Genomic DNA, 22,439 nt, shown 5'->3' with positions numbered 1-22,439 from the left:
CAAGAAACTGAGGTGGGAGGTTGCTTGAGCCTGGAAGGTTGAGGCAGCAGTGAGCCACAGTTGCATGACTGCACTCCAACCTGAGCAACAGAACAAGACCCTGTCTCAAAAAACAAAACAAAAAACCACCAAATAACTCAGTGGTGATGATGATGATAACTACAATAAGTCTCATGTAAATGGCTGATGAGATGCTAAGTAATTTAGTCCTCACAGTGCTTTGAGGCTGACTCAGGAAACTGAGGCAGAGAGGCTCAGTAACTTGGCCAAAGTTACACAGCTGGTCATCAATCATGAGATTGACACTAGGCAGTTTACCTGCGGAGATGTGCTCTTAATTGCAGCTCCACGTGACTCTTCAGTTTCCTGGTTAGTCCCACCCTCCTCTCTCTGGGATCCTCTGTACCAGAAAGCAGCCAGGTGGTCCTTTGCCCTTCCTCGGATTTCTTGACAAGTCTGTTGCTGTGTGCCCTGGCTTGCTGTCCCTCCCCGTTCCACCCGCTGCCTCCATTGCAGGCCTGTTCTCAGCTCAGCTCACTGCCACGTCCCTCCTCACGGCCCAGTGCTTTGGAAGGTGCTCCCTGCCACTCTTTCTGGGATGCGTCTCACGCCTCTGAATCTAGCTTGTCCTGCATTCTCCTTTTCTTTGTCATACTCATGGAGAACTCTTTGATGCTTCTGGTCACCAAGTCCTGACTGAGTAGTCTTGAATGTACTCACTCTTTTGCTTGCAAAGGATGACAGTTCCAACCGGACAGATTTGAGAAAGCAGCCAAGTATCAGAGTGACTGCTTACCACCTCACGCTTTCTCAGGCCCCACTGACCGTGGAGGGATGGAAAGGCTCAAGTACTTGCTCTGTTGACAAGCCTTTGTTTGCCCTTCAGTGGACAGAGGGTGGGAAACGCCCCACCAAGTTAGAAATACACAAAGGAACAATATATGAATAAATGTGCTGCATGTCTGTTTAACATTAGATCCTGAGTCTGCGTGTCCTTCTGTTTAGCTTCAAACTTGAAGAATTAGCATAAGGTCCTGTAGGATAGGGCTTTGTGTGTTTAACTTGTCAGGTTTTAAAAATACCTTCGGAATCGGAGAAACGTTAATATATACTTGTTGGGGGAAACAAAAGTGTATAACGGAGAAAGCAAAAATGTCAAAATCACACTTCCTATACAGTGAAAATCCCATTTTGCTTCTAGTGTTTAATCACTGTGGTATGCACATTGCTTTAATAGATGCATGAAGGTTCTAATATCCCAGAACTCGGAGGTATTGCAGGTTATCTAAAACCTTTTCTTTTTCTCCTTTCAAGTTGTTTGTGTTAGTCAAGTGTATGTTTCAACATCACAATTCCTACTCTGATTGCTGGGCCAGCCTTCTGAAAGAGAAGGTAAAATGAGCCAATGTTTGGTTTCCATGAAGCATGAATCCTAAAAGTCAATAGGAAGGGGACTCTTCTGGACCAAGGGGATTTGCCTCTGTGAGGTTCCTGGAGAAGACATCTTCCTTCTGAAAGGACCTAACACACTGAAGAGATGTGTCGTTTTAGCCTTTGGGTCTCGATGTGTGAGCTCCCACCACCGCCCATGCACTGACAGTGTCTTTGCTTTAAGGGGCCAACGTATTTAAGGAAGAGGAATAATAAGTATTAGAGGATGTTCAAGGCTTGAGCTATTTTGTAATTTGAAAGGGCAAGGGGAATCCCTCTCCTTTTGGGTCTGTTAGTAGACCAAGCCTGACATTTATAAGAGGAAAAGGTCCCAATTGAGAAAACTATGCCTGTTTAATACATATATCTAATGTTTATGCGTCTCGTGCTGATGCTTTTCAGAACCACATTTTTAAAGCATCAGGCATATTCTTGCCTTTTTTACCCAAGAAGCTTAAACTAGCTGAAAACTATAGAGATTTGGCTGTTCTCCCAAAGTTCGTCTGTAAACAAAAATGTAAATACACAACTTGCTCCTAAATTGAGTTTTTACCTGATTTTTCTTCATAGTACAGTAATTTATGTGAGTTGCACATACCAAATTAACAGGTGAAGGTTGGAGGATTTATTGCTGCAAAGTTAACAGCAAGCTGGTCATAAATTGCTAGCAGATGTTTTTCCTTTTTAGCCTCTTAGGAATTTTATAGGCAACAATTCTTTTTTCTTCTTTTTCTGTGGAACTGAAGGGAAGTAGAGCAAGAAGGGAAAAGAAAACAAACTAGAGACTGAGAAACATACGTCTCCGTTTTCAGCAGCTCTAGGACATTCTGAGTTCAGATGGAATTGGTCTTCCAAAATTTAAATGTGTTTTTATTCACAGTCAGTTTAAACAGTTAAACATTTAATTTTTGTTTTTTAGCAAGAAGATCCTTATAGGAAGAAAAAGCTTCAGGAGAAAAGAGAAGGAAATTTACAAAATTTAAATTGGAATAAAAGTCGAGCATGTAGAAAGAATAAGAAGAGGGGTGTTGCCCCAGTCTCAAGGTGCGTAATTCTTCCTGTCCCTTTAACATGTTGATCAGTTTTTTGCTTTAGAATTTTGCATTTGGCTGTTAGCTTTTAAACTCATTTCTGTGATGTTAGATACAGATAATATGAGAACATAAATGTTTATATCTTAAGATTAAAATACCTTTGTAAAATTAACATTTTCCCATTATGTTTTTATTTTGTTAAAAATACCTTAAAGTGACCATGGTGTATCTTTCCTTTATAAAATGCTAACAGATATGGTAGTTTTTAGGGGAAAGGCGTATGCCATCCCTCCATGTGGAGACCTTCATTCTGCTTCTGAGAGTCAGGAGCATTTTTGGAACAAGAACTAGAGAAGCCCACTGGACACAGGCATGCATCTTCTGTTCCCTGTTCAGCCACTGACCCACCTGCACTCTCTGCGGTCATAATAATGAAACAGAATAGTTACCCCTCAGGTCACCTTGCTTCTTTCCTGCAGAAGGTAGGTTCTTACAGCTACAGGAAGTGAGGTATCCAGACACAGTGTGGTTTGCTCAAAGCCACAAGTTGGAAAGGGGCAGATCCGGAATTAGAACCCAGGCAGTGTGGCACTCTGCTTTGGAAACCTTGCTTCTTTGAGACAATTTCCCTGAGCTCTCAGATTCTTAACTGTAAATGAAGGAGTTGAACAGGGGTTGTGTGGGAATCCTGTATTACTGGAGTGCTGGAAGTATTCCCCTAAATCTAATTTTTTTTTTTTTTTTTTTTTTTTGAGACAGAGTCTCGCTCTATAGCCAGGCAGGAGTGCAGTGGCGCGATCCTGGCTCACTGCAACTTCCGTTTTCCGGTTTAAAGCAATTCTCCTGCCTCAGCCTCCCAAGTAGCTGGGACTACAGGCACGTACCACCACGCGAGGCTAATTTTTGTATTTTTAGTAGAGACGGGTTTCACCATGTTGGCCAGGATGATCTCGATCCCTTAACCTCGTGATCCACCCGCCTCAGCCTCCCAAAGTGCTGGGATTACAGGCGTGAGCTAAATCTAATTTTTATAAATTTCTCAGCTTGGGGATTTTTCCACCAGGTCAGTAGTGTGTACTTTCTGACTTCAAGTCCCCGCAGGTGGTATGGTCTCTGAGTTTTGATTTCTCAGGTTAGACTTCCAGCCTCCCACACACGCATGTGCCAGGAGCCTGCAGCAGAGATGTGCTCCTCTTTCTCTTCCTCATTGGGCCTGTGGATGGAGCTTTTCTGGTCTCCCATGTACTGAGGATGCCCCATTCCAGGGCCACAGTCTCATACAGGAGACTCATTTCAGCTCCGTGATGCCTGTATGAGGATGTCCGTGAGTGGGCATTAAAACCCAGCTCCTGGACAGCCAGGCTTGTTTCCTGCCCGGTACCCCCCACCTTCCCCACTCTGGCTTGTTCTTTGAAGCTCTGGCATCTAGAGAGTTCTCTTCTTTGTGAGCTCAGCTAGGTGTTTCAGTGTGTTTCTGTTAGATTTTTCTCTAGCAATTGCACATTTGCATGGGAAGGAATTCCACCTTGCTGCAGTTCAGCTTGTTGGGAGGGACCTCTGGCAGAACTCCTGCCGGCACAGAGCACACGTGGTGCTATTTATGTGCCTGCTTGCGGGCCCTGGAGGAGGTTCCATTCGGAGCCTGGGATTCAGCATCGTAGCAAGCTCCCCAGCAGTGCTCAGATGTACAGCAGTTCCCGGGAATCTTCAGGGTCCAATTCAACACCCAGCTTACACTGAGAAATCAGCAAAATGCAAATGTGAAAAAAATACACATATCCATTATTAATTTCTTGCTAATATTATTAACAGGTAATTATCTTTATTTAGACCTGTATTATGTAGACTAAGTGATTTGAAAGCTGCAAGGCAGTATACCATAGAAAGGAAAAGCCTCAGGCCTAGTTGGATTCATTTACATGTATCTTCATAAACATGTGATCGACTCTGAGGTCACTTTAAAGTGTTATATTTTCCTGATGTGAGCATATAGAAAGATATAAAATTAAAGTGGAATTTCACCAGTTAAACATTAGGATACATTTTTAAAAGCAGTTTTCTGACATAAAGAAATAATAAATCCAGTTGTCGAAAAATAACTTTAAAGTAGCCAGAAGCTTATAATGTTTTGGGGTCATGACGCTTAAGAAGTAGGTTGTTTCAGATTGTCTGTGTCCTTGGCTCTTGTTCCTGTCTATATACTCTTTTTTTTTAACCTTGTTCAGAAATCATTGAAATTACCTGGCACGTCTCACATATTTGATCTTACCTGCCATCCTACAAACCTAACATTAGGTACTGAAATTGGACTGTGTGAAATTCTCCGGTAGCATTCTCTACGTTTCTGTATTGCTATTTCTGAAGTTGTTTTGCAGTTCTTCCCTCGAGGCATTCAAGGTCTAGTAAGAGAGGTATTGTTCAACTTTGAGATCTTTGGGAAAAGAACTTTATTCTTCTTTGTAGCCACTGCACCTTTCGTAACAGCACTTGGCATGTGGTGGCCACTCAACAGATGTTTGTTAAGGGAGTGAATGAGAATGCATTTAAATGAACACTTCATACCTTCTGCCAGACACCAAGGAACAGGTTCATCTATTGAAAAACCATATTTTACACTAACAACAGGGAAAACAAGCCGAGAGTCCTGGGTTCTGGCCCTGCACCTGCCACTTATCAGGTGACTTTGAGTGACCTTGCAGAGTCTTACTCCTCTCACTGTAAACTGTGAAAATAGATTAAATGAGTTCAAAATTAATTCTAATTCTAAAATGACAAAATCTTTTTCTTACTGGTATGCCTTTCTGCTCATCATATTCTGCCACCAGACCCAAAAAGAGGAGGACTCTTATTGTACCAGATTCATATTTTCACCTCTATTAAGTCTCATGGAAAGGAAGTCTGCATGTGTACATGATAAAATACAGATGTGGTTTTTTTTGTGTGTGTGGCTCTTGCAGGCCTTCTGAACAGAGTGACCTAAAGCTTGTGTGCAGTGACTTTGAGAGGTCTGAGCTCAACAGCGACATCAATGTAAGAAGCTGGTGTATACAGGAAAGCACCAGGGAGACTGGTAAAGCAGATGCCGAAATTGCAAGCAGTTTACCTGCTGCCCAGAGAGAGGCAGGTATGTAATGACACTGAGCTACAAATGATGCTTCTGTTGGAATTTTTGTTTCCTCAAGGAAGTGTCTAGTAAGAGAAATGACATCTCAGTGATATCTCTACAGAAAACTTATCTAATGACTAAAGCCCCACTGGAAAGCTTTCAGGGTGAGATCAGAAAACTAAGATTTGGTTGACTCTGAGTAGGCCTCTAGTGCTGCCCCCCCACCCTCCAATCTGGTCAGTCATAACTATCCTCAGGCATATTGCTGAAGGAACAATGCTTGCTTGCTTAGACAGGCCCCCTTTGGTGAAAGAGGGGACTGGCCAAGTGAGATGGTGCTAGCCCCTCACCTGGAGTTCTGCAGAGCCAGGCTGCTGCCCCGTCCAAGGCCTGCTGGGCGGTGTCCCTGGGAGTGGTAGGTAGAGGGACACCCAGTGCTGAGTCCAGGGTCTGGTACAGGATAGGGCAGTACATGTGGGGTATGGGGTGGTGGGGGTTGTAACCCTCCCAACCAACACCCACTTTCTCTAGACACATGCCCCATGTCACGCACACAGGCCAGCACACTTAGCTGGTTTCGCCCTCCACCCTTTATTTTTCATTCTCTTGACACGTGTATGTTGCTTTTGGTCTTATTGAAAAGTCTCCCCACCCATGTGTCAATATTTTGAAATTTTTTTTTGGACATCTTATTAGAAGAGAGGGGGAATATCCTCTATGAATCTTCGGTGCAATAGAGTAGCCTCAGTTTTCTTGATAGAAGATATTTGTTATTTGTAGAATCATTATTAGATCATGTTTATATAGTTGGTGTTGGCCATCTTAGCCCTTAATTGCTCCTGCTGTAGGCAGAGTAGACAGCCCATCCCCTGTTTCTCATAGTACAGCCATTAGTTTCCACACACTCCTTCTTTCTTGCTAGATGAGCAGAGGTCGCTGAAGGTGAACATGGCCTTCCTCCTCCTGTCGCCTCTCTCCTTCTGCTAGAAATGCATGAGGTTAACAGTTGTTTCAGGGAAACATGACTGCTCTCACTCTTCCTCCAGAAGGTTACTACCGGAAGCCTGAGAAAAAGTGTGCAGACAAGTTCTGCTCTGATTCCAGCTCTGACTGCGGGAGCTCCTCGGGCAGCGTGCGTGCCAGCCGGGGCAGCTGGGGGAGCTGGAGCAGCACCAGCAGCTCTGACGGGGATAAGAAGCTGGCAGTGGACACCCAGCACTTCCTGCCGGCTGGTGAGTCCTGAGCGGAGCCCCAGGCACTCACAGTGACCCTTCCCTCTGCCCTCTCGAATACCCAGTCAGCACAGTCTCCATCTGCCCTCAAGCGTGCAGAGGACAGGTGGGACAGTGGCCTTGACCTTTGCTTTGGACTTCACTCATTTTCTTTTTCTTTCCTCTCCTTCTTCCCTTCCATCCTTACCATAATCATCATCGTTGTTTTTTAGTGTCTGTCTTGGAAATAGTTCAAGGAGCTCTGCATTTAGTTTTTCATTTGTACATTCTTTTTTTTTTTTTTTTTTTTGGTACATTCTTTTTGTTGTGGTAAAATATACATAACACAGCATTGGCCACTGTGATGCTTCTGAGGTGTGGCATTCTGTGGCACTAGGGGCATCACACTGTGCAGCCGTCACACCTGTCCATCTCCAGAATTTTTTATCTTGCAAAACTGAAACTCTACGCATGAAACGATAACTCTGCATTTCTCCCTCTCTGTAACCCCTGCTGACCCCTCTTCTACTTTCTGTGTCTGTGAATTTGACTACCCTGAGTATCATATAAGTGGAATCATACAGTATGATTGTCATTTTGTGACTGGGTCATTTCAGTTAGCATGATGTCTTCAAGGTTCAAAAACTTTGCAGCATGTGTCAGCATTTCCTTCCTTTTTATTGCCGGGTAATGCTCCATTTTATGTACAGACCACATTTTGTTTATCCACGTATCTGTGGATGGACACTTGGATGATAACTTCCACATTTTGGTTGTTTGAATAATGCTACTGTGAACATTGGTCGTCCCTTATTTTTGAGAAAGTTAATGATGTAGGAGAGATCAAAGAAGCATCTGTGTTTCTGTTACCCAGAATTAATGACTCTTAATTTTGCCATATTTGCTTTTTTTTTTTTAAAGAAAAAATATTTTATCATGTGTTAACTTCTCCCTCCCCAAGGGAATCACTGTTTACTGTCGTGAATTTGGTCTGGGTACTTTTAGTCCATTTTTAATTTTACATTCATATATCCATCAACAAAATATTGACTATTAGTCTTTAACTTACATAAATGAAATAATACTTCAGTGTAGCCTTCTGCCTCTTGCTCTTTTCACTCAGGTTGAATTTTTAATTTTTTTGAGAGAGAGAGTCCCTGTGTCATCCAGGCTGGAGTGCAGTGGTGGCATCTCAGCTCACTGAAACCTCTGCCTCTTGGGTTTAAGCAACTCTCATGCCTCAGCCAGCCGAGTAGCTGGGATTAGAGGCATGTGCCACCACGCCTGGCTAATTTTTGTATTGTTAGTAGAGATGGGGTTTCACTATGTTGCCCAGGCTGGTCTTGAACTCCTGGCCTCAAGTGACTGCCCTCCTCAGCCTCCCAGAGTGCTGGGAGTACAGGCATGAGCCACCATGCCCGGCCTATTCAGCATTGTTTTTTATACCTTTACATCTAAATGAAGATGTAGTTCCATTCCTTTTAACCGTTGTTTTCAACGTAGTAAATTTTTAACCTTAGTGAAAAGAGAGGGTCGTGAGGTTGTGCAGTTCCCGTTTGTGTGGTGCCTTGCATTGTCAAGCATGCTCATGCCGTGTCCACAGCATGTTCTCATCCTCTTCTGAAGACTCAGCCTCAGAGTTGCCCAGATCTTTTGAAACCATGTGGTAGCTCAGGCTTGAACCCAGGGCTTCTTCCCCCGGATCCCAGTGCACTGCCCACCTCATCTCCTCCTCTCCTCATGGCTGTTCTGCGTGACGAACACAAGCCATAGAGAATTTCCTTCTGCAGGCTGCAAGCTGTACTATTTTTCCTCTCTCCCACCAGCAGTGAGACCTTAAAAGAAAGTTTTGTCTGAGAGACTAATGCAGTAGCAGCCATAAAAACCTAGAGGAAGTACCCACATGTATGTGATTCCACTAGCATTTCTCTGCATTTTCAGCCATCCCTCTTGTCTTGCTCAGCCTTTTTATAGACATTGTTGTCTTAATGATCCCCTGCTAAGATGTTCACACCAGTGATCCATTCTGTGCATGTGCATCTACCACTGAGGACTGAAGGTTTTGCCTGATGATTCCAGTGTGGGATTTTAAAAATGGAGGCCAGGCACAGTGGCTCACACCTATAATCCCAGCACTTTGGGAGGCTGAGGCAGACAGATCACTTGAGGTCAGGAGTTCGACACCAGCCTGGCCAACATAGCAAAACTCCGTCTCTGCTAAAAATATAAAAATTAGCTGGGCATGGTGACGAGTGCCTATAGTCCCAGCTACTGGGAGGCTGAGGCAGGAGGTGGAGGTTGCAGTGAGCTGAGATCACCACTGCACTCTAGCCTGGGTGACAGAGCAAGACTGTCTCAAAAAATAAGGGAGGGAGAAGTATGTTAAGAAGAACTACAAGTGTATCTTTTGCTTGAGGGAATGGCTACCATTAGTAGAATGATGAAAATTATTAATGATATTGCTGTACAGTAGCATAGTATGCAGTCTTTAAATTGTGTGAAGGTTATGTAATAGCAGGAAAAATGTCCCCAATGTAATAAATGGTGTAAAAAAAAAAGACAATGTTTCTGTAAAATATGATTCCAATTTTATACATATACAAACACATAAAAGAGATTATAAAGAACTCTGGGAGGCCAAGGCAGGTGGATTACCTGAGGTCAGGAGTTCAAGACCAGCCTGGCCAATATGGCGAAACTCCATCTCTACTAAAAATACAAACATTAGCCAGTTTGGTGGTGCGTGCCTGTAATCGCAGCTACTTGGGAGGCTGAGGCAGGAGAATCGCTTGAACCCGGGAGGCGGAAGGTGCAATGAGCCAAGATCACACCATTGCACTCCAGCCTGTGTGACATAGTAAGGCTCTGTCTCAAATAAAACAAAACGCAATAACAACAAAAAGAGATTAAGAAATATACCTAAATGTTTGTAATTGTAATTGCACGATTCATGTTTAATATTTAATGAAAAATTAAATGGCTAAATGTGTGAATATCAGTTTAAAGTGAAAAGTCAGTCATTAGGCATTAATGATATTAATAACCTATGCATTTTAATACCGAATATACAATTGAAGTATACTTTTTAAAACTTGTTGTGTTTTTTCTAATGCAGGAGACAGTGTTTCACCAAATGATTTTCCTTCTGAAGCTCCCATCTCCTTGAATCTTTCCCATAACATCTGCAATCCCATGTAAGTTTTTTATTTTCCAGCTTTGACAGTATGTTTTATGTATTGCTTTTTCTACCAATTAGTGTATTTCTTCTTTGTACTTAGTGTTGTGCAGGTTCAAATATGAAACTTTTTAAAGATACAGGAAAGTAGAATCTGATTTTATTAATAATTCAGAAGTGGTACAGGTAAACATGGTTCATGTAAGAGAGTCTCTGGTATCACTTTTTTTTTTTTTTTTTTTTTTTTTTTTTTCCCAGAGAGGGAGCCACTAGAAAATACCAAATTTCTGAGACCAGCCATGGTGGTTCACATGTGTAATCCTAGCACTTTGGGAAGCCAGGGTGGGAGGATCTCTTGAGTTCAGGAGTTCAAGACCAGTCTGGGCAACATAATGAAACCCCATCTCTAAAAATAATTTTTTAAGAAATTTGTCGGGCGTAGTGGCGCACGCCTGTATTTCCAGCTACTCACTGAGACTAAGGTGGGAAGATAATTTGATCCCAGAAGATTGAGGCTGCAGTAAGCTGTGATCACGCCACTACACTCTAGCCTGGGTAACAGAGCAAGATTCTGTCTCAGGAGAGAAAAGACTTTCTTTCTTTTTTTTTTTTTTTTTTCCCAAGTTGGAGTTTTGCTCTTGTTGACCAGGCTGGAGTGCAGTAACGCGATCCTGGGTCACTGTAACCTCCGCCTTACGGGTTCAAGTAATTCTCCTGCCCCAGCCTCCCTAGTAGCTGGGATTACACACGCCCACCACCACGCCTGGCTACTTTTTATATTTTTAGTAGAGACAGGGTTTCACCATATTGGCCAGGCTGGTCTCAGACTCCTGACCTTGTGATCTGCCCGCCTTGGCCTCCGAAAGTGCTGTGATGACAAGTGTAAGCCGCCACACCTGGCCAAGAAGACCTTATTTCTTCCAAGTGTAGTAGGTAGAAGCAGTAGTTATTATAAAGATGGGAATCATTTACCCTTTGCTAGGCCTTGAAATAAAACTAAGCATTGATAATTTAGTAAATTTTGCAAGAACCTAGTAGATACATGCTTACAGTTCTGCTCTATGACAATTTCTGCAGCATTGGACAAAATGAACAAGTACGTTTGATTGAGAGAACAGGAGGGTGGGTAAGAAGGAGAATTCAAGGTGAGATATAAACTTGGTTTCTTAGGGGCCTCCCTCACTGTGAGAGGACCGAGAATGCAGTTAAATGGGTGAGTCTGTGAGGAAGGAAACTTGCTAGTGCACAAGCAAAGCTCTTCATGGGTTTATTGGGGGCAGGATGTAAACACAGGAGTGAGAATTGCTGCTAACGGGGACAGGTAGATTTAAAACCACGGGAATATTAAATTGGGAATTTAATATTCCTCAATTCTTTTCTGGCTGTATAACTTTGCATCTTTTCTATCTGTATGTTTCTTGGGGAAGACGTCATGTGAAAACTCAATCAGACTTGGTTATACAGTATCCGTATTTCCTTGTGCAGAAAAAAGTGAGTTGTTCCTCCTTTGCTCACTTCCCTGCAGGGCCGTGAATAGCCTCCCACAATATGCAGAGCCTTCCTGCCCCAGCCTTCCTGCCGGGCCCACAGGTGTTGAAGAAGATAAAGGTGAGATGCATTCCTCTTGCTGCAGACATCAGCCACGGGTTCTGTGCTGTCTGTATTCCTGGCTGATGAACTTGAGAAGACAAAGCAGGTGGGGTGGGACAGGGCTGTTTCCCCTCTGGCCCCTTCTCCAAGCCACACGTTCGTACATCAGGAAGGCACCTACTCTGTGGACAGGCCTGATCAGGGCCCCAGCTGACCTTGCGTATCAATTCTGAGCCCCCTCTCTACAGCTGAGGCACAGATGTTTTCTGCCTTGGAATAATCGCAGGCCCCTCACAGGAGACTCCCGATGCATTTAGTTCACCTTCCCTAATCAGAGATGACAGAAATCTACAGAAGGGTGATGCATGGCCTAAGGGAAGAGAGGCTGACTGGGGACTGTGCCTGGGTTGAGGGTGCAGCATGTCACCTGCTTACCACTTTCCCTGGCCTGCTCCCCTTCCTTCCCAACTCACTCTATTTTAGAAGCTGGTTAATTCAGCCTCTACAGCCTTGGAGACCAGCTTGGCTCCGGCAACAGGGTTGAGACCTTCTGCCTGCGGGAAAGGCAGTTGCCTGGGTGCATGGAAATAGCAGTGGGTGGGAAGGAAACCTCTCTTGCCAGGGGCGGGTGGGGGGACTCTGATGGGAAGTGAACTCCAGTCTTCCCTCAGTTTCTTCTTTTTTCCTCCTCTTTGACCTCTCTTCTTTTGCTTCCTGTTTGATTCTAGGGCTTCTTTCTTGCCTAACGTGGGTCAGAAATTGTGGCAGGATAAACCTGATTTTTATTCTGTCTATAATACACATACTTGCTTTTGGTCATAGAATTTAACGCTGGGTTTAAAAGCTGCTTTGCACATTGGAGAATTTTTACCCTTGAAAGTGGAAGACTTTATGTGGTGCCTTTTGGACTTGTCCAGTTATCAACAGAAATAGCAAATTGAATCTAATGACTAGTCCAGTAAAATAAGTGTTTTCAATTAAAAAAATCTAAAATTCAATAAACCACAATTTGCAAAGGCAAGATGTGGGGGTGGTTTAGATGGTACTTTTCTTTTTCCTGTGGGTTAATAGAGAAAGGTGGGATTTTAATGGTGAGGAAAAATAAAAACTGACAGAGCATCTGCCCTTCAGCATATGCCGTTCTGCTTTGCTGTCTGTCAGTTGGAGATACATGTCTGGTTTGGTGTCCTAACCCAGTGGTAGGTGTGTGTGTGTGTGTGTGTGTGTGTGTGTGTGTGTGTGTTCACACTTCAAGTGCCTTCACCTTGGCCCTTGTCAGATGTACTGACAGAGTACATCTTGTCCACAGTCTATTACCTGCAAAGCAGTGGGCCCATCGCCTTTGTACTCCCTCACCTTCCTCACAGCCATGTTTTCCTTCTTGCCCAGCTGAGATGGCCTGATCTATTGCTACAGTCATTTCCTCAACTCCTCTTCCTTTATTGCTTTATTGCAAAGCCCCAGCCATGGTTTGGCCCAGGGCCCCACCTGCTCCACCTGCTCCTGTGCAGGCGAGTGAAGCTGGAGAGCCATGTTCCCCATGCCAGCGGCCTCTGTGGATTCCCCACCACCCACTTTGCGTAATGCCTGTGTCCTCCCACCCTGCCCCTCTGTCTCCACAGTTCCAATGCCTCCTGCCTCATTCTTTTACTTGATCTTGCTTCCTGTTTTACTGGAAAAGAGAGATAGTTAGAGGCCTTCAGTAAGCTCCCACTGCCCTCTCCACCTGCTCACCATTCTCTGCCTCTATCCTGTTGCAGCCTGAAGGATTGTCAATGCAACCCTTCTCTCCAATCATCAGTTTTTCTGGAATGGGTCATTCTCATCAGCACACAAATATACTATAATACATCCCATCATTAAAAATTCAACAATAGCCAAATTCTCTCTTGACTGCCTTTTTCAGCTGTTACTGTTTCTCTGCCCCATCTTTAGGAAACTCCTTAGAAAAATTATCTTAGTTGCTGATTCAAATTCCTCTCCTCCTGTCCTCTCTAGAAAGCCCTGTAATCTGACCTTTGCTGCTATGCCTCCCCTGAAACGGTGCTGTCGGAGTCTTTGGTGATTTGCACATTTCTGAGTGCTTGATGGGTTCTGTTTTTGGTCCCCATGTTGACCTATGACATTGGACGTTCTGTTCTGGCTGGTAGACCTTAGGTTCCAGATCCAGCTCCTCCCCATCTCCCCACCTCATGACCCCGAGCCCTCGGGAGAGCAGACCTTGGTGCCCTCCTCTTCTCTGTATGTGCACGCTCCCTTGGTGATCTCATCCGCTTGCAGAGGTCTGAGTCTTCCTTTGACCTGGACAACTCCCAAATGTATATGTAGAAGATATTCTCTCTAGTGTGTTGGACATTAAGCAAACTCAGGCCTTGCCTCAAAGGGAGACACTAACTCTTCCTTCAGAGATTTTGCCTAACAAATGCACTGGGAAAGCTAGGCCAGAATAAAGGAGCCAGTGCTTGTTCTCATAAGTGCAGAAACCTGAGAGACCCATGGAGAATTGTCTCACAACGTACACACCTCTTATTTCTATGTAGCCTCGGCTTCTGGTAGATTTTCACATGAGTGCATCCTGCCATAAGCAATTCTTAATCTGACCAAGGAAGGTGGAACCAAATCTGTTTTGTCTCATACACTTTCTCACAGCTGCTGTCCACAGGAGCCCACGCAGCAGGATGAGGCCACTTTGCAGTATTGACCTCAACCATGCCCCAGAGTCTCAGACCCAACCAGCTGAACAAATCCAATAGAACACCAGGGTCTACCTTAGAGAGCCAGATGGCTTTCTCTGTAAGTTTCGGTGTTGATCTTTGGCCAGAGGCATTACTCCAGGTACAGCAGGATGTATTAGTGATTGCATAGACTGCACCTTGGCCTGCAAGGAGAACATCTGGAGCAATTCTGTCATCTGTAACTACCACGGCCAGTGAGTTGAGGCTGATCCAGATGCCTTCCAGGGACCAGGTGCTGTCTTCGATCACTTCAGCTAATATCAGCAAATTCCATACCAGCCGTGTCTAACTGGGTAGCTCCCTCCTAGTGATTGATTCCCATAGGATGTGCATGAACCAGCTACCTTCCAGGAAGCTTCCTTTGTGCCCAGTGTGTGATGCTGGAAGTGTTGCCATGTCTAGGGCAATGGTGTACCCAGGTAGCAACAGCGGCAGCCTGGGTGGTGCAGACCTGATCGGTATCTTGATTCCGGTTGATCTCAGTGGAGAACATATCCTCACCAAGGACCTGCATCTTGAGTGGCTCCAAGGTTTAAACAGAAGCCAAGATCCATTTCCACATTTCAGAGCCCCAGACAACAATGTCTTTAATCTGCCCGTCTGTTGCTTCCCAAGTGGCAGACCAAGCACCTAAGCCATTGGCAATAGCTTAAGACTCCTTTAAACCTAGCAAGGTTCATCAGGGCAGAATTAGCCAGAGCTGTGAGAACCACTTTGGGTTCTGCCCACTGATCAAAATGGCTACGTTCCTTTTCAGTTCTGCATGGTGGGTGTTGAGGTGGGACGGCTGCAGCCTCCTAGTAGATGCTGTTGGATTTCAGCCAGAACCAGCCATCAGTGAGGCAGGCCCAGGCATTTAAGGGAGCTCCTGGGAATTGAGGGCCCACTGAGCCAGCACCTTTGCTTCAGATACAGAGTGGAGGGGATAAAGTTTCCCCAGAGGGATAGCTGCCATTTTTCCACACAAAGCTGAAATATAGCTGGGGGCAAGCCCACTGCGTGAGCTGCAGCCTGGCTGCGTGAGTTCCTCTGAGCCCCACGGGGGTGACTCGGACAGCCCTAGATGGATGCCACACACAGTGGGTTGCACTACAGGAGAGGAACCCTGAGCTTTGGGACCCCAAAGATTTTATAATAGGCATCAAGCATGCCTGTTTTGCTCCAGAAAGAGACACTATTGCCTAGCAAACGTCTCTGAAAAGATAGTCCAAGAGAAAGGTTGCCAGTGCCTCTACTTACAAGATGTGCAGCAATGGGAGCAATCCCTAGAGACTTGTCTCCAAGAAGTCACTCTGCTCAAATCCTTTCGGTAGCTTCAGAAAATGCCTAAATTCTTCAAGGGGCCCACAGGCTCTGTCTTCTCTGCTCCCAGTCAGCTCTGTGGCTAACCCCCTGCTCTTCCCCTTTCCCCTCTCCTTCCTGGCCACACTGGTATCCTTGCTGTTTGAACTCCCAGGCATGTTCGCTTCAGGGCTTTTGCAGTACTGTTTCTGCAGCCTGGAATGTGCTTGCCCTGTATCCACTGGGCTCACTTCCTCACCTCAGTCACATCTTTGAGGAGCTGTTCCCTCCGTGAGGCCTTTGACCATCCTATCTTCAATAGTTGTATTTGGCCAGGCACAGGTGGCTCACACCTGTAATCCCAGCACTGTGGGAGGCCAAGTCGGGTGGATCACTTGAGGCCAGGAGTTTGAGACCAGCCTGGCCAACATGGTGAAACTCTGTCTCTACTAAAAATACAAAAAGTAGCTGGGCATGGTGGTCTGTGTGCGCCTATAGTCTCAGTTACTCGGGAGGCTGAGGCAGGAGAATCGCTTGAGCCTGGGATGTAGAGGTTGCAGTGAGCCGAGATGTCACCACTGCACTCTAGCCTGGGTGACAGAGCGAGACTGTCTCGAAAAGAAATTGCTGCATTTGCCATCACAGCACATACATTATCTGCCGTGCTGTCTTCGTTGGTTGTCTCTGCTCACTTGAATGTAACTTCTTCACCGCTCTATCCTCAGTGTCTATCACGGGGCCTTGCAGAAAGTAATTCCTGAAACACTTGTTACATGAACCTCATCTTGTCATCCAGGTCAGGAGACAGACACCGCCTGAAGAAACGGTCAAAATAATACGCTGTATTTGAGAATTATATCCTGAAATTATATCCCAAAAGGAGTCAGTCAGCGTGTGTGGGTGACATCAGGGAGTGTTTTCCGGAGGGAAGAGTAGGTTCAGGAAGGGTAGGATGAGGGCCAGGTGAGGATAGGGTGGACTTAGGCCTTGTTCTCTTCCTAGGTCTTTACTCACCTGGAGACCTGTGGCCCACTCTGCCGGTGTGTCTGACAAGCAGCTTAAACTGCACCCTGGAGAACGGCGTGCCTTGTGTGATTCAGGAGCCTGCCTCGGTTCATAATAGGTACAGCTTCACCTCTCTGATTGGGGCCTTGCTTAGTCTAAGGGCTTGCAGTTCGAGTTTGAGTTCAGTTTGCTAGGCTTTCCTTACAAAAACGAGGGCCACGCTTCCTCCTCGGTGTACTTCAGCTGTGTGTTCCTTCTGCCTTTTAGAGTTGCGTTGGGACTAAACAAACCAGGCATTGAGAGAAACATGAAAGGAAATAAAAGAAATAAAGCTAGTGACAGTGTCATTATTTTAAAAAAAATTGAAAAGACGATTTATTCATACATTAGAGGCAGATTTGAAAAAAACACTCATAATTCCTAGCTCCTGGCAGAGCAAAGCTCTTCATTTTTCTATAGCATTATTCTTGAACCCATTTAACATTGTATTTATTTGTTTGTTTATTTACTTTTTAGAGATAGAGTCTTGCTCTGTCGCCCAGGCTGGAGTGCAGTGGTGCAATTATAGCTCACTGCAGCCTTGAACTCCTGGGTTCAAGCAATTCTTTTACCTCAGCCTCTCGAGCAACTAAGACTACAGGTGTGTGCCACTGTGCTGGGCTAATTTTTTTTTTTTTTTTGTAGAGACAGGATCTTGCTTTGTTGCCGAGGCTGGTCTTGAACTCTTGGTCTCAAGCTGTCCTTCTGCCTTGGCCTCCCTAAGTGTTGATATAGGCATGAGCCACTATACGTGGCCCACATTTAAAATTTTAAAAGATCAAATAATTTGAGTGTTGAAAAACAGTTACACAATGGCAGTTTCTCAAATTTGCTATTTGACACTAATATGTCATTCAATTAGGGAGCCTTAAGAAAATTAGATATTTAATCTCAGAATCCATTTGCAGGTTTCCTGGGTTCAGCTTATTGCAACAGTATTTCCTATCTCATTTCTATAATAAGAATCTAGGTTGCAATAGGGATCATTATCATGAAGTATAGGCTTTATAGTTAGGACTTCTCTAAGATGCATGCTGGTCTCACTCTAAGTGGACATTTTTAATAGAACATATTTAAGTTTTTCAGATGTGCACAAAGACACTTCAAGGTATTCCAGCTGTTCTGTCACAGTGCTGATAAAGCCACGGCTCTCTACTGTCTCTAGTTAGACTTAACAAACGTGGTGACAAAGGAAGTGTGTTCCTAGTCCACGCCATCCATCCCGCAAATGGTGTGTCATTAGTGGTGAGCATTTAGTAAGTCTTTGATTCTGTGACTTGAGAAAGTATATCTTTTATTTTCCAAAATTGGGGAATTCACAGTGATTAGGATGCTAGGCAATTAAAATCATTTTCCTTTTTCTTTATTTGATGTCTTGACCACTTGTTTTTTTTTTTTTTCTTTTTGTGGCAGTTTTATTGATTGGAGTGCAACATGCGAAGGCCAGTTTTCCAGCGCATGCTGTCCATTGGAATTGAACGATTACAATGCCTTTCCAGAAGGTAAGAGCTCTTCAGACAATCCCAGTGCCATTCTTTTATTCTCAGAAGGTGAACGCTGGAAGTGTGTGGACTTAGAAGAATGTGCCATTTAACAGTGAGCAGACTTTGAGAATGAGCTTACAGTAGACTGCTGAATGGCTTCATGTGGATCCAATTTGCACTGATGCCATATATAATTTTATATGACCCTCAAAAAGTCCTCCAAATTTGGGTGTCTGGGGGCTTCAAAAATAACTGTAATCCATTTAGTCCTTCTAGTTAGGTAGAACTGGGTCATTTGGATCTGTGGGAGGTAACATGGCTGGTTATCCATTGGGAGGCTGGGGGCTTTAGCTGCTTGCTCTTCTTTTTAGGCAGGTAAGTTCTGTGTGAAATGGAAACATTGGCCTGCTTCCCATTAGGTCCTACTTCTCTGCCCTTGGGTGGTGCTGCAGAAGGAAGGAAAGGAGCTTGGAGGGGAAATTGTAGAAAATTGCAGATGCTTGGGCTCAACCATCTGTAATAATAAAAAAGAGCTATGGGATTTCCCTGGTCAACTGGAAAATGCTCTGTTGTGCATTACTGTTGGATCATGGTTTCTTATGCTAGAGTTGCCTTTTCAGGAAAGGGATGTTCATTCTTATCTAGGCTTTGATACATGCATTGCTCCATGCTAACCACAAGGGGGTGCTTCGGGAATGTGCTTATGATTGTGAGCGTCTGTGTTCATTATGTTCTTAATGCTATCTAAGGAGTCCTTGGTTTGGGATTGCTTTATCAGTACATATGATATATGTGTAGGTGGCTGAGGTTGGCATGACAGGTAATAAAAACATTTTAAAGACTGGCAAGAATATTGACACTATTTAGATCTCTAGTAGTATTTTAGTATACTTTGTATAATAGAAAGATTCCCATCAAGTGATCAAACAGAGAAAAACAAGCCCAGAGGAAGACCTTCCACATTGAGGACTTCCCAGGTTGTGTGTCTGATAAACAGTTTTAATCTTAAGAATGATGTGGAAATGACTTTCCTGGTCCACATGGACCAAGTATTTATGTCAGTATAGTAAGGCCTTGAAAGCTTTTTAGCCTGAGTGAGAATTCAGTTCTCAATGAAAATGTTTACTTATGATGATATTCTACCATTCTTTCTAGAAAATATGAATTATCCCAATGGCTTCCCCTGTCCTGCCGAAGTTCAGACGGACTTTATGGATCACAACTCACAGTCTACCTGGAACACCCCGCCCAACATGCCTGCTGCCTGGGGACATGCCAGTTTCATCAGCTCTCCGGTCAGTGTTGCCCGTCCTGTGCTGGGAAGCCCTGGGCAGCTCTGAACTGTTTCCAGTGCTTCCTTAAGCCTGGTCTCAGCTAGCTTTAGTGTTAGGTTCAGACTAGCCAAAACCTGGCTTGTTTCTTTTAGATCACAGAAGCCAGGGCTGGCCACCCTCTGCAGGAAACTAACATGTAATAATCAGATGGGTGCGATCTTGCAGACATTGACATTCTGGCCACCCCAAATGAAAAACATCCCAAAATGTACCAAGCAGTGGTCCTTTGTAGATAAAATTGAACATGGGCCAGTCCTCTGTGTGACACAGCTGTCTTTACGTCAGTGGTAAGAGATGAAAGTCCCAGGAAGGTCAGTGGGTGGTCAGGCTTCCAGCATTCCCTGCCTGTGAGCACGGCTTTCCTGCTCAGAAGCCCCACAGCTTCTCCTTTCACATCCGCTTGACACTTATTTTTGTGTTTTTCCGGATAGAGGGTATTTGATCTGTGGGTTCTTCCTTGGGTTGCAAATAAGTTTATCCCATTACATGAGGATTTCACAGCCTTTCCTTTGAGAAAAAATGGATTTAACCCAGATTTAAATTGAGAGTAGTCTGATAACTTCCAAGTAGCTCGATACCATTGTAGTATTCAGTAGTTTGCATTCAGTGTTGACATTACCTTTCTAAGGCTTCTTCTTCTTCTTCTTCTTTTTTTTTTTTTTTTTTTTTTTTTGACTTATTTTTCCTTCCTCATTTATGCTTCAGCCCTACCTCACAAGCACCCGAAGCTTGTCTCCAATGTCTGGACTTTTTGGCTCCATCTGGGCTCCGCAAAGCGATGTGTATGAAAACTGCTGCCCCATCAACCCCACCACGGAACATTCAACTCACATGGAAAACCAAGCGGTCATGTGCAAGGAGTACTACCCAGGGTTTAACCCATTTCGTGCCTATATGAACCTGGACATATGGACTGCCACAGCAAATAGGAATGCAAATTTCCCACTGTCTAGAGACTCCAGTTACTGTGGGAATGTGTGAAAAGAATCGGATTTTTAAACAATGTGAATAAAGAGGCTTGTGTTTTCATTACTAGTGTAAACTGGTTTTTGAGCTAGATTATGACATTGGTGGATATTTTGGCACTTTTATATGAAAATAAATTTTTTATTGAAATCTGGGTGCTCTATATTTTTTCAACCTACTCATGAATAAGTGGTAGAAACAAAGCATCTCTGTCAGATCTTTCAAAAGTCAAGAAGGGTGTCAGACATGCCAAATGTTTTAAATCTGAACAAGGGAGACGTCTAAGAAGGTAGGAGTTGAGCAAGAAATTGCTGCTATGGTTTTCTTCCCCTGAGCATCGCATCCACCTGGGGAGCTTTCAAAAAATGAAGTTGCTCAGGTGCTGGTCCCAGAGATTCTGGTTTAATTGATCTGTGGCTCAGACAACTGGGATTTTTAAAAAAGTTTTCTGGATTATAATGAGCAGCCAGTGTTGAGAACTGCTGGAAAGCCCAGCTTAGCAAGTTACTTGCTTGGGCGGACTGTGCTCAGGGGTGCCGCGTGGGGTTCTTTCCAGTCCTGGTGTGTTGCTGGGATGAACCAGAGCTCCCTAGAGCTGTTCTCTCCTTCCCACTTACAGCAAGGACTGTTCCTCCGTCATGCCAGTCCTTGAGGGCAATGACAGCAGCAGGGACATTCTGGCAAGTGTGTGGTTTTCCTCCCAGTGAGCAGGCTAACCCTGAGGACAGTAACCTAGGGGAGGTTAGGTGGCTGATGCATGTGTTGCCAGATCAGTTTGTATCTCTTGTCATTGATCTTAGAAGTCCATTTTACAGTGGAATTATCTATTTGCATGTATAAACTTTGAAAATGTTTTTAAGTTTTAATAAAGTTATTTTTACATGTTGTTTTGTCTTTATATTAGAAATTCTATAGGCGTGATTTTTTTAAAATTTAATTTTATTTATTTATATATATTATTACACTTTAGGTTCTGGGGTACATGTGCAGAACATGCAGGATTGTTGCATAGGCAATGTGGTTTGCTGCCTCCATCCCTGTCACCTATATCTGTCATTTCCCCCCATGTTATCCTTCCCCAACTCCCTACCCCCCACTGTCCCTCCTCAACCCCCCCCGCAACAGGCCCCAGTGTGTGATGCTCCCCTCCCTGTGTCCATGTGTTCTCATTGTTCAACACCCACCTATGAGTGAGAACATGCGGTATATGATTTTCTGTTCTTGTGTCAGTTTGCTGAGAATGATGGTTTCCAGATTGATTCATGTCCCTACAAGGGACATGAATTCATTGTTTTTTATGGCTGTATAGTATTCCATGGTGTATATGTGCTACATTTTCCTTGTCCAGTCTATCATCAGTGGGCATTTGGGTTGGTTCTGGGTCTTTGCTGTTGTAAACAGTGCTGCAGTGAACATACATGTGCATGTGTCTTTATAAATGATTTGTAATTCTTTGGATATATCCCCAGTAATGGGATTGCTGGGTCAAATGGAATTTCTATTTTTAGGTCCTTGAGGAATCGCCACACTGTCTTCCACAATGGTTGAACTAATGTACACTCCCATCGACAGTGTAAAAGTGTTCCTATTTCTCCACATCCTCTCCAGCATCTGTTGTCTCCAGATTTTTTTAATGATCGCTTTTCTAACTGGCATGAGATGGTATCTCAATGTGGTTTTAATTTGCATTTCTCTAAAGACCAGTGATGATCAGCATTTTTTCATATGTTTGTTGGCCTCGTATATATCTTCTTTTGAAAAGTGTCTGTTTAGGCCAGGCGCGGTGGCTCAAGCCTGTAATCCCAGCACTTTGGGAGGCCGAGGCGGGTGGATCACGAGGTCAAGAGATCGAGACCATCCTGGTCAACATGGTGAAACCCCGTCTCTACTAAAACTACAAAAAAAATTAGCTGGGCATGGTGGTGCCTGCCTGTAATCCCAGCTACTCAGGAGGCAGAGGCAGGAGAATTGCCTGAACCCAGGAGGCGGAGGTTGCGGTGAGCCGAGATCGCGCCATTGCACTCCAGCCTGGGTAACAAGAGCGAAAC

The 22,439-nt window shown here is 44.2% G+C and overlaps 1 protein-coding gene across 5 annotated transcripts in view; it reads left to right on the top strand.

Annotated features, from left to right (window-relative positions):
* Window positions 1–21,277, top strand: part of TMEM131L (transmembrane 131 like) — a 178,342-nt gene extending 157,065 nt beyond the window's left edge. For 2 of the 5 annotated variants that reach the window (XM_032248625.1, XM_032248627.1), the window contains 9 exons: window positions 2,351–2,475; window positions 5,423–5,589; window positions 6,618–6,803; window positions 9,898–9,976; window positions 11,483–11,565; window positions 16,566–16,686; window positions 18,021–18,109; window positions 19,247–19,386; window positions 20,131–20,541. In XM_032248625.1, the coding sequence (XP_032104516.1) occupies window positions 2,351–2,475; window positions 5,423–5,589; window positions 6,618–6,803; window positions 9,898–9,976; window positions 11,483–11,565; window positions 16,566–16,686; window positions 18,021–18,109; window positions 19,247–19,386; window positions 20,131–20,406 (1,266 nt within the window). In that variant the 3' untranslated portion in view covers window positions 20,407–20,541. Of the gene's footprint in view, window positions 1–2,350; window positions 2,476–5,422; window positions 5,590–6,617; window positions 6,804–9,897; window positions 9,977–11,482; window positions 11,566–16,565; window positions 16,687–18,020; window positions 18,110–19,246; window positions 19,387–20,130 lie in introns of all 5 variants that reach the window. The other 3 variants (XM_032248624.1, XM_032248626.1, XR_004260048.1) reach the window with 3 other exon arrangements.
* The last annotated feature ends 1,162 nt before the right edge of the window (window positions 21,278–22,439 follow it).

This window comes from Sapajus apella, unplaced genomic scaffold (genome assembly GCF_009761245.1).
Source record: "Sapajus apella isolate SASKATOON/1434 unplaced genomic scaffold, GSC_monkey_1.0 scaffold67, whole genome shotgun sequence".
Taxonomy (NCBI): domain Eukaryota; kingdom Metazoa; phylum Chordata; class Mammalia; order Primates; family Cebidae; genus Sapajus; species Sapajus apella.
Note: the sequence above shows the minus strand (reverse complement) of the source record. Positions and strands in the feature narration are given on the sequence as shown.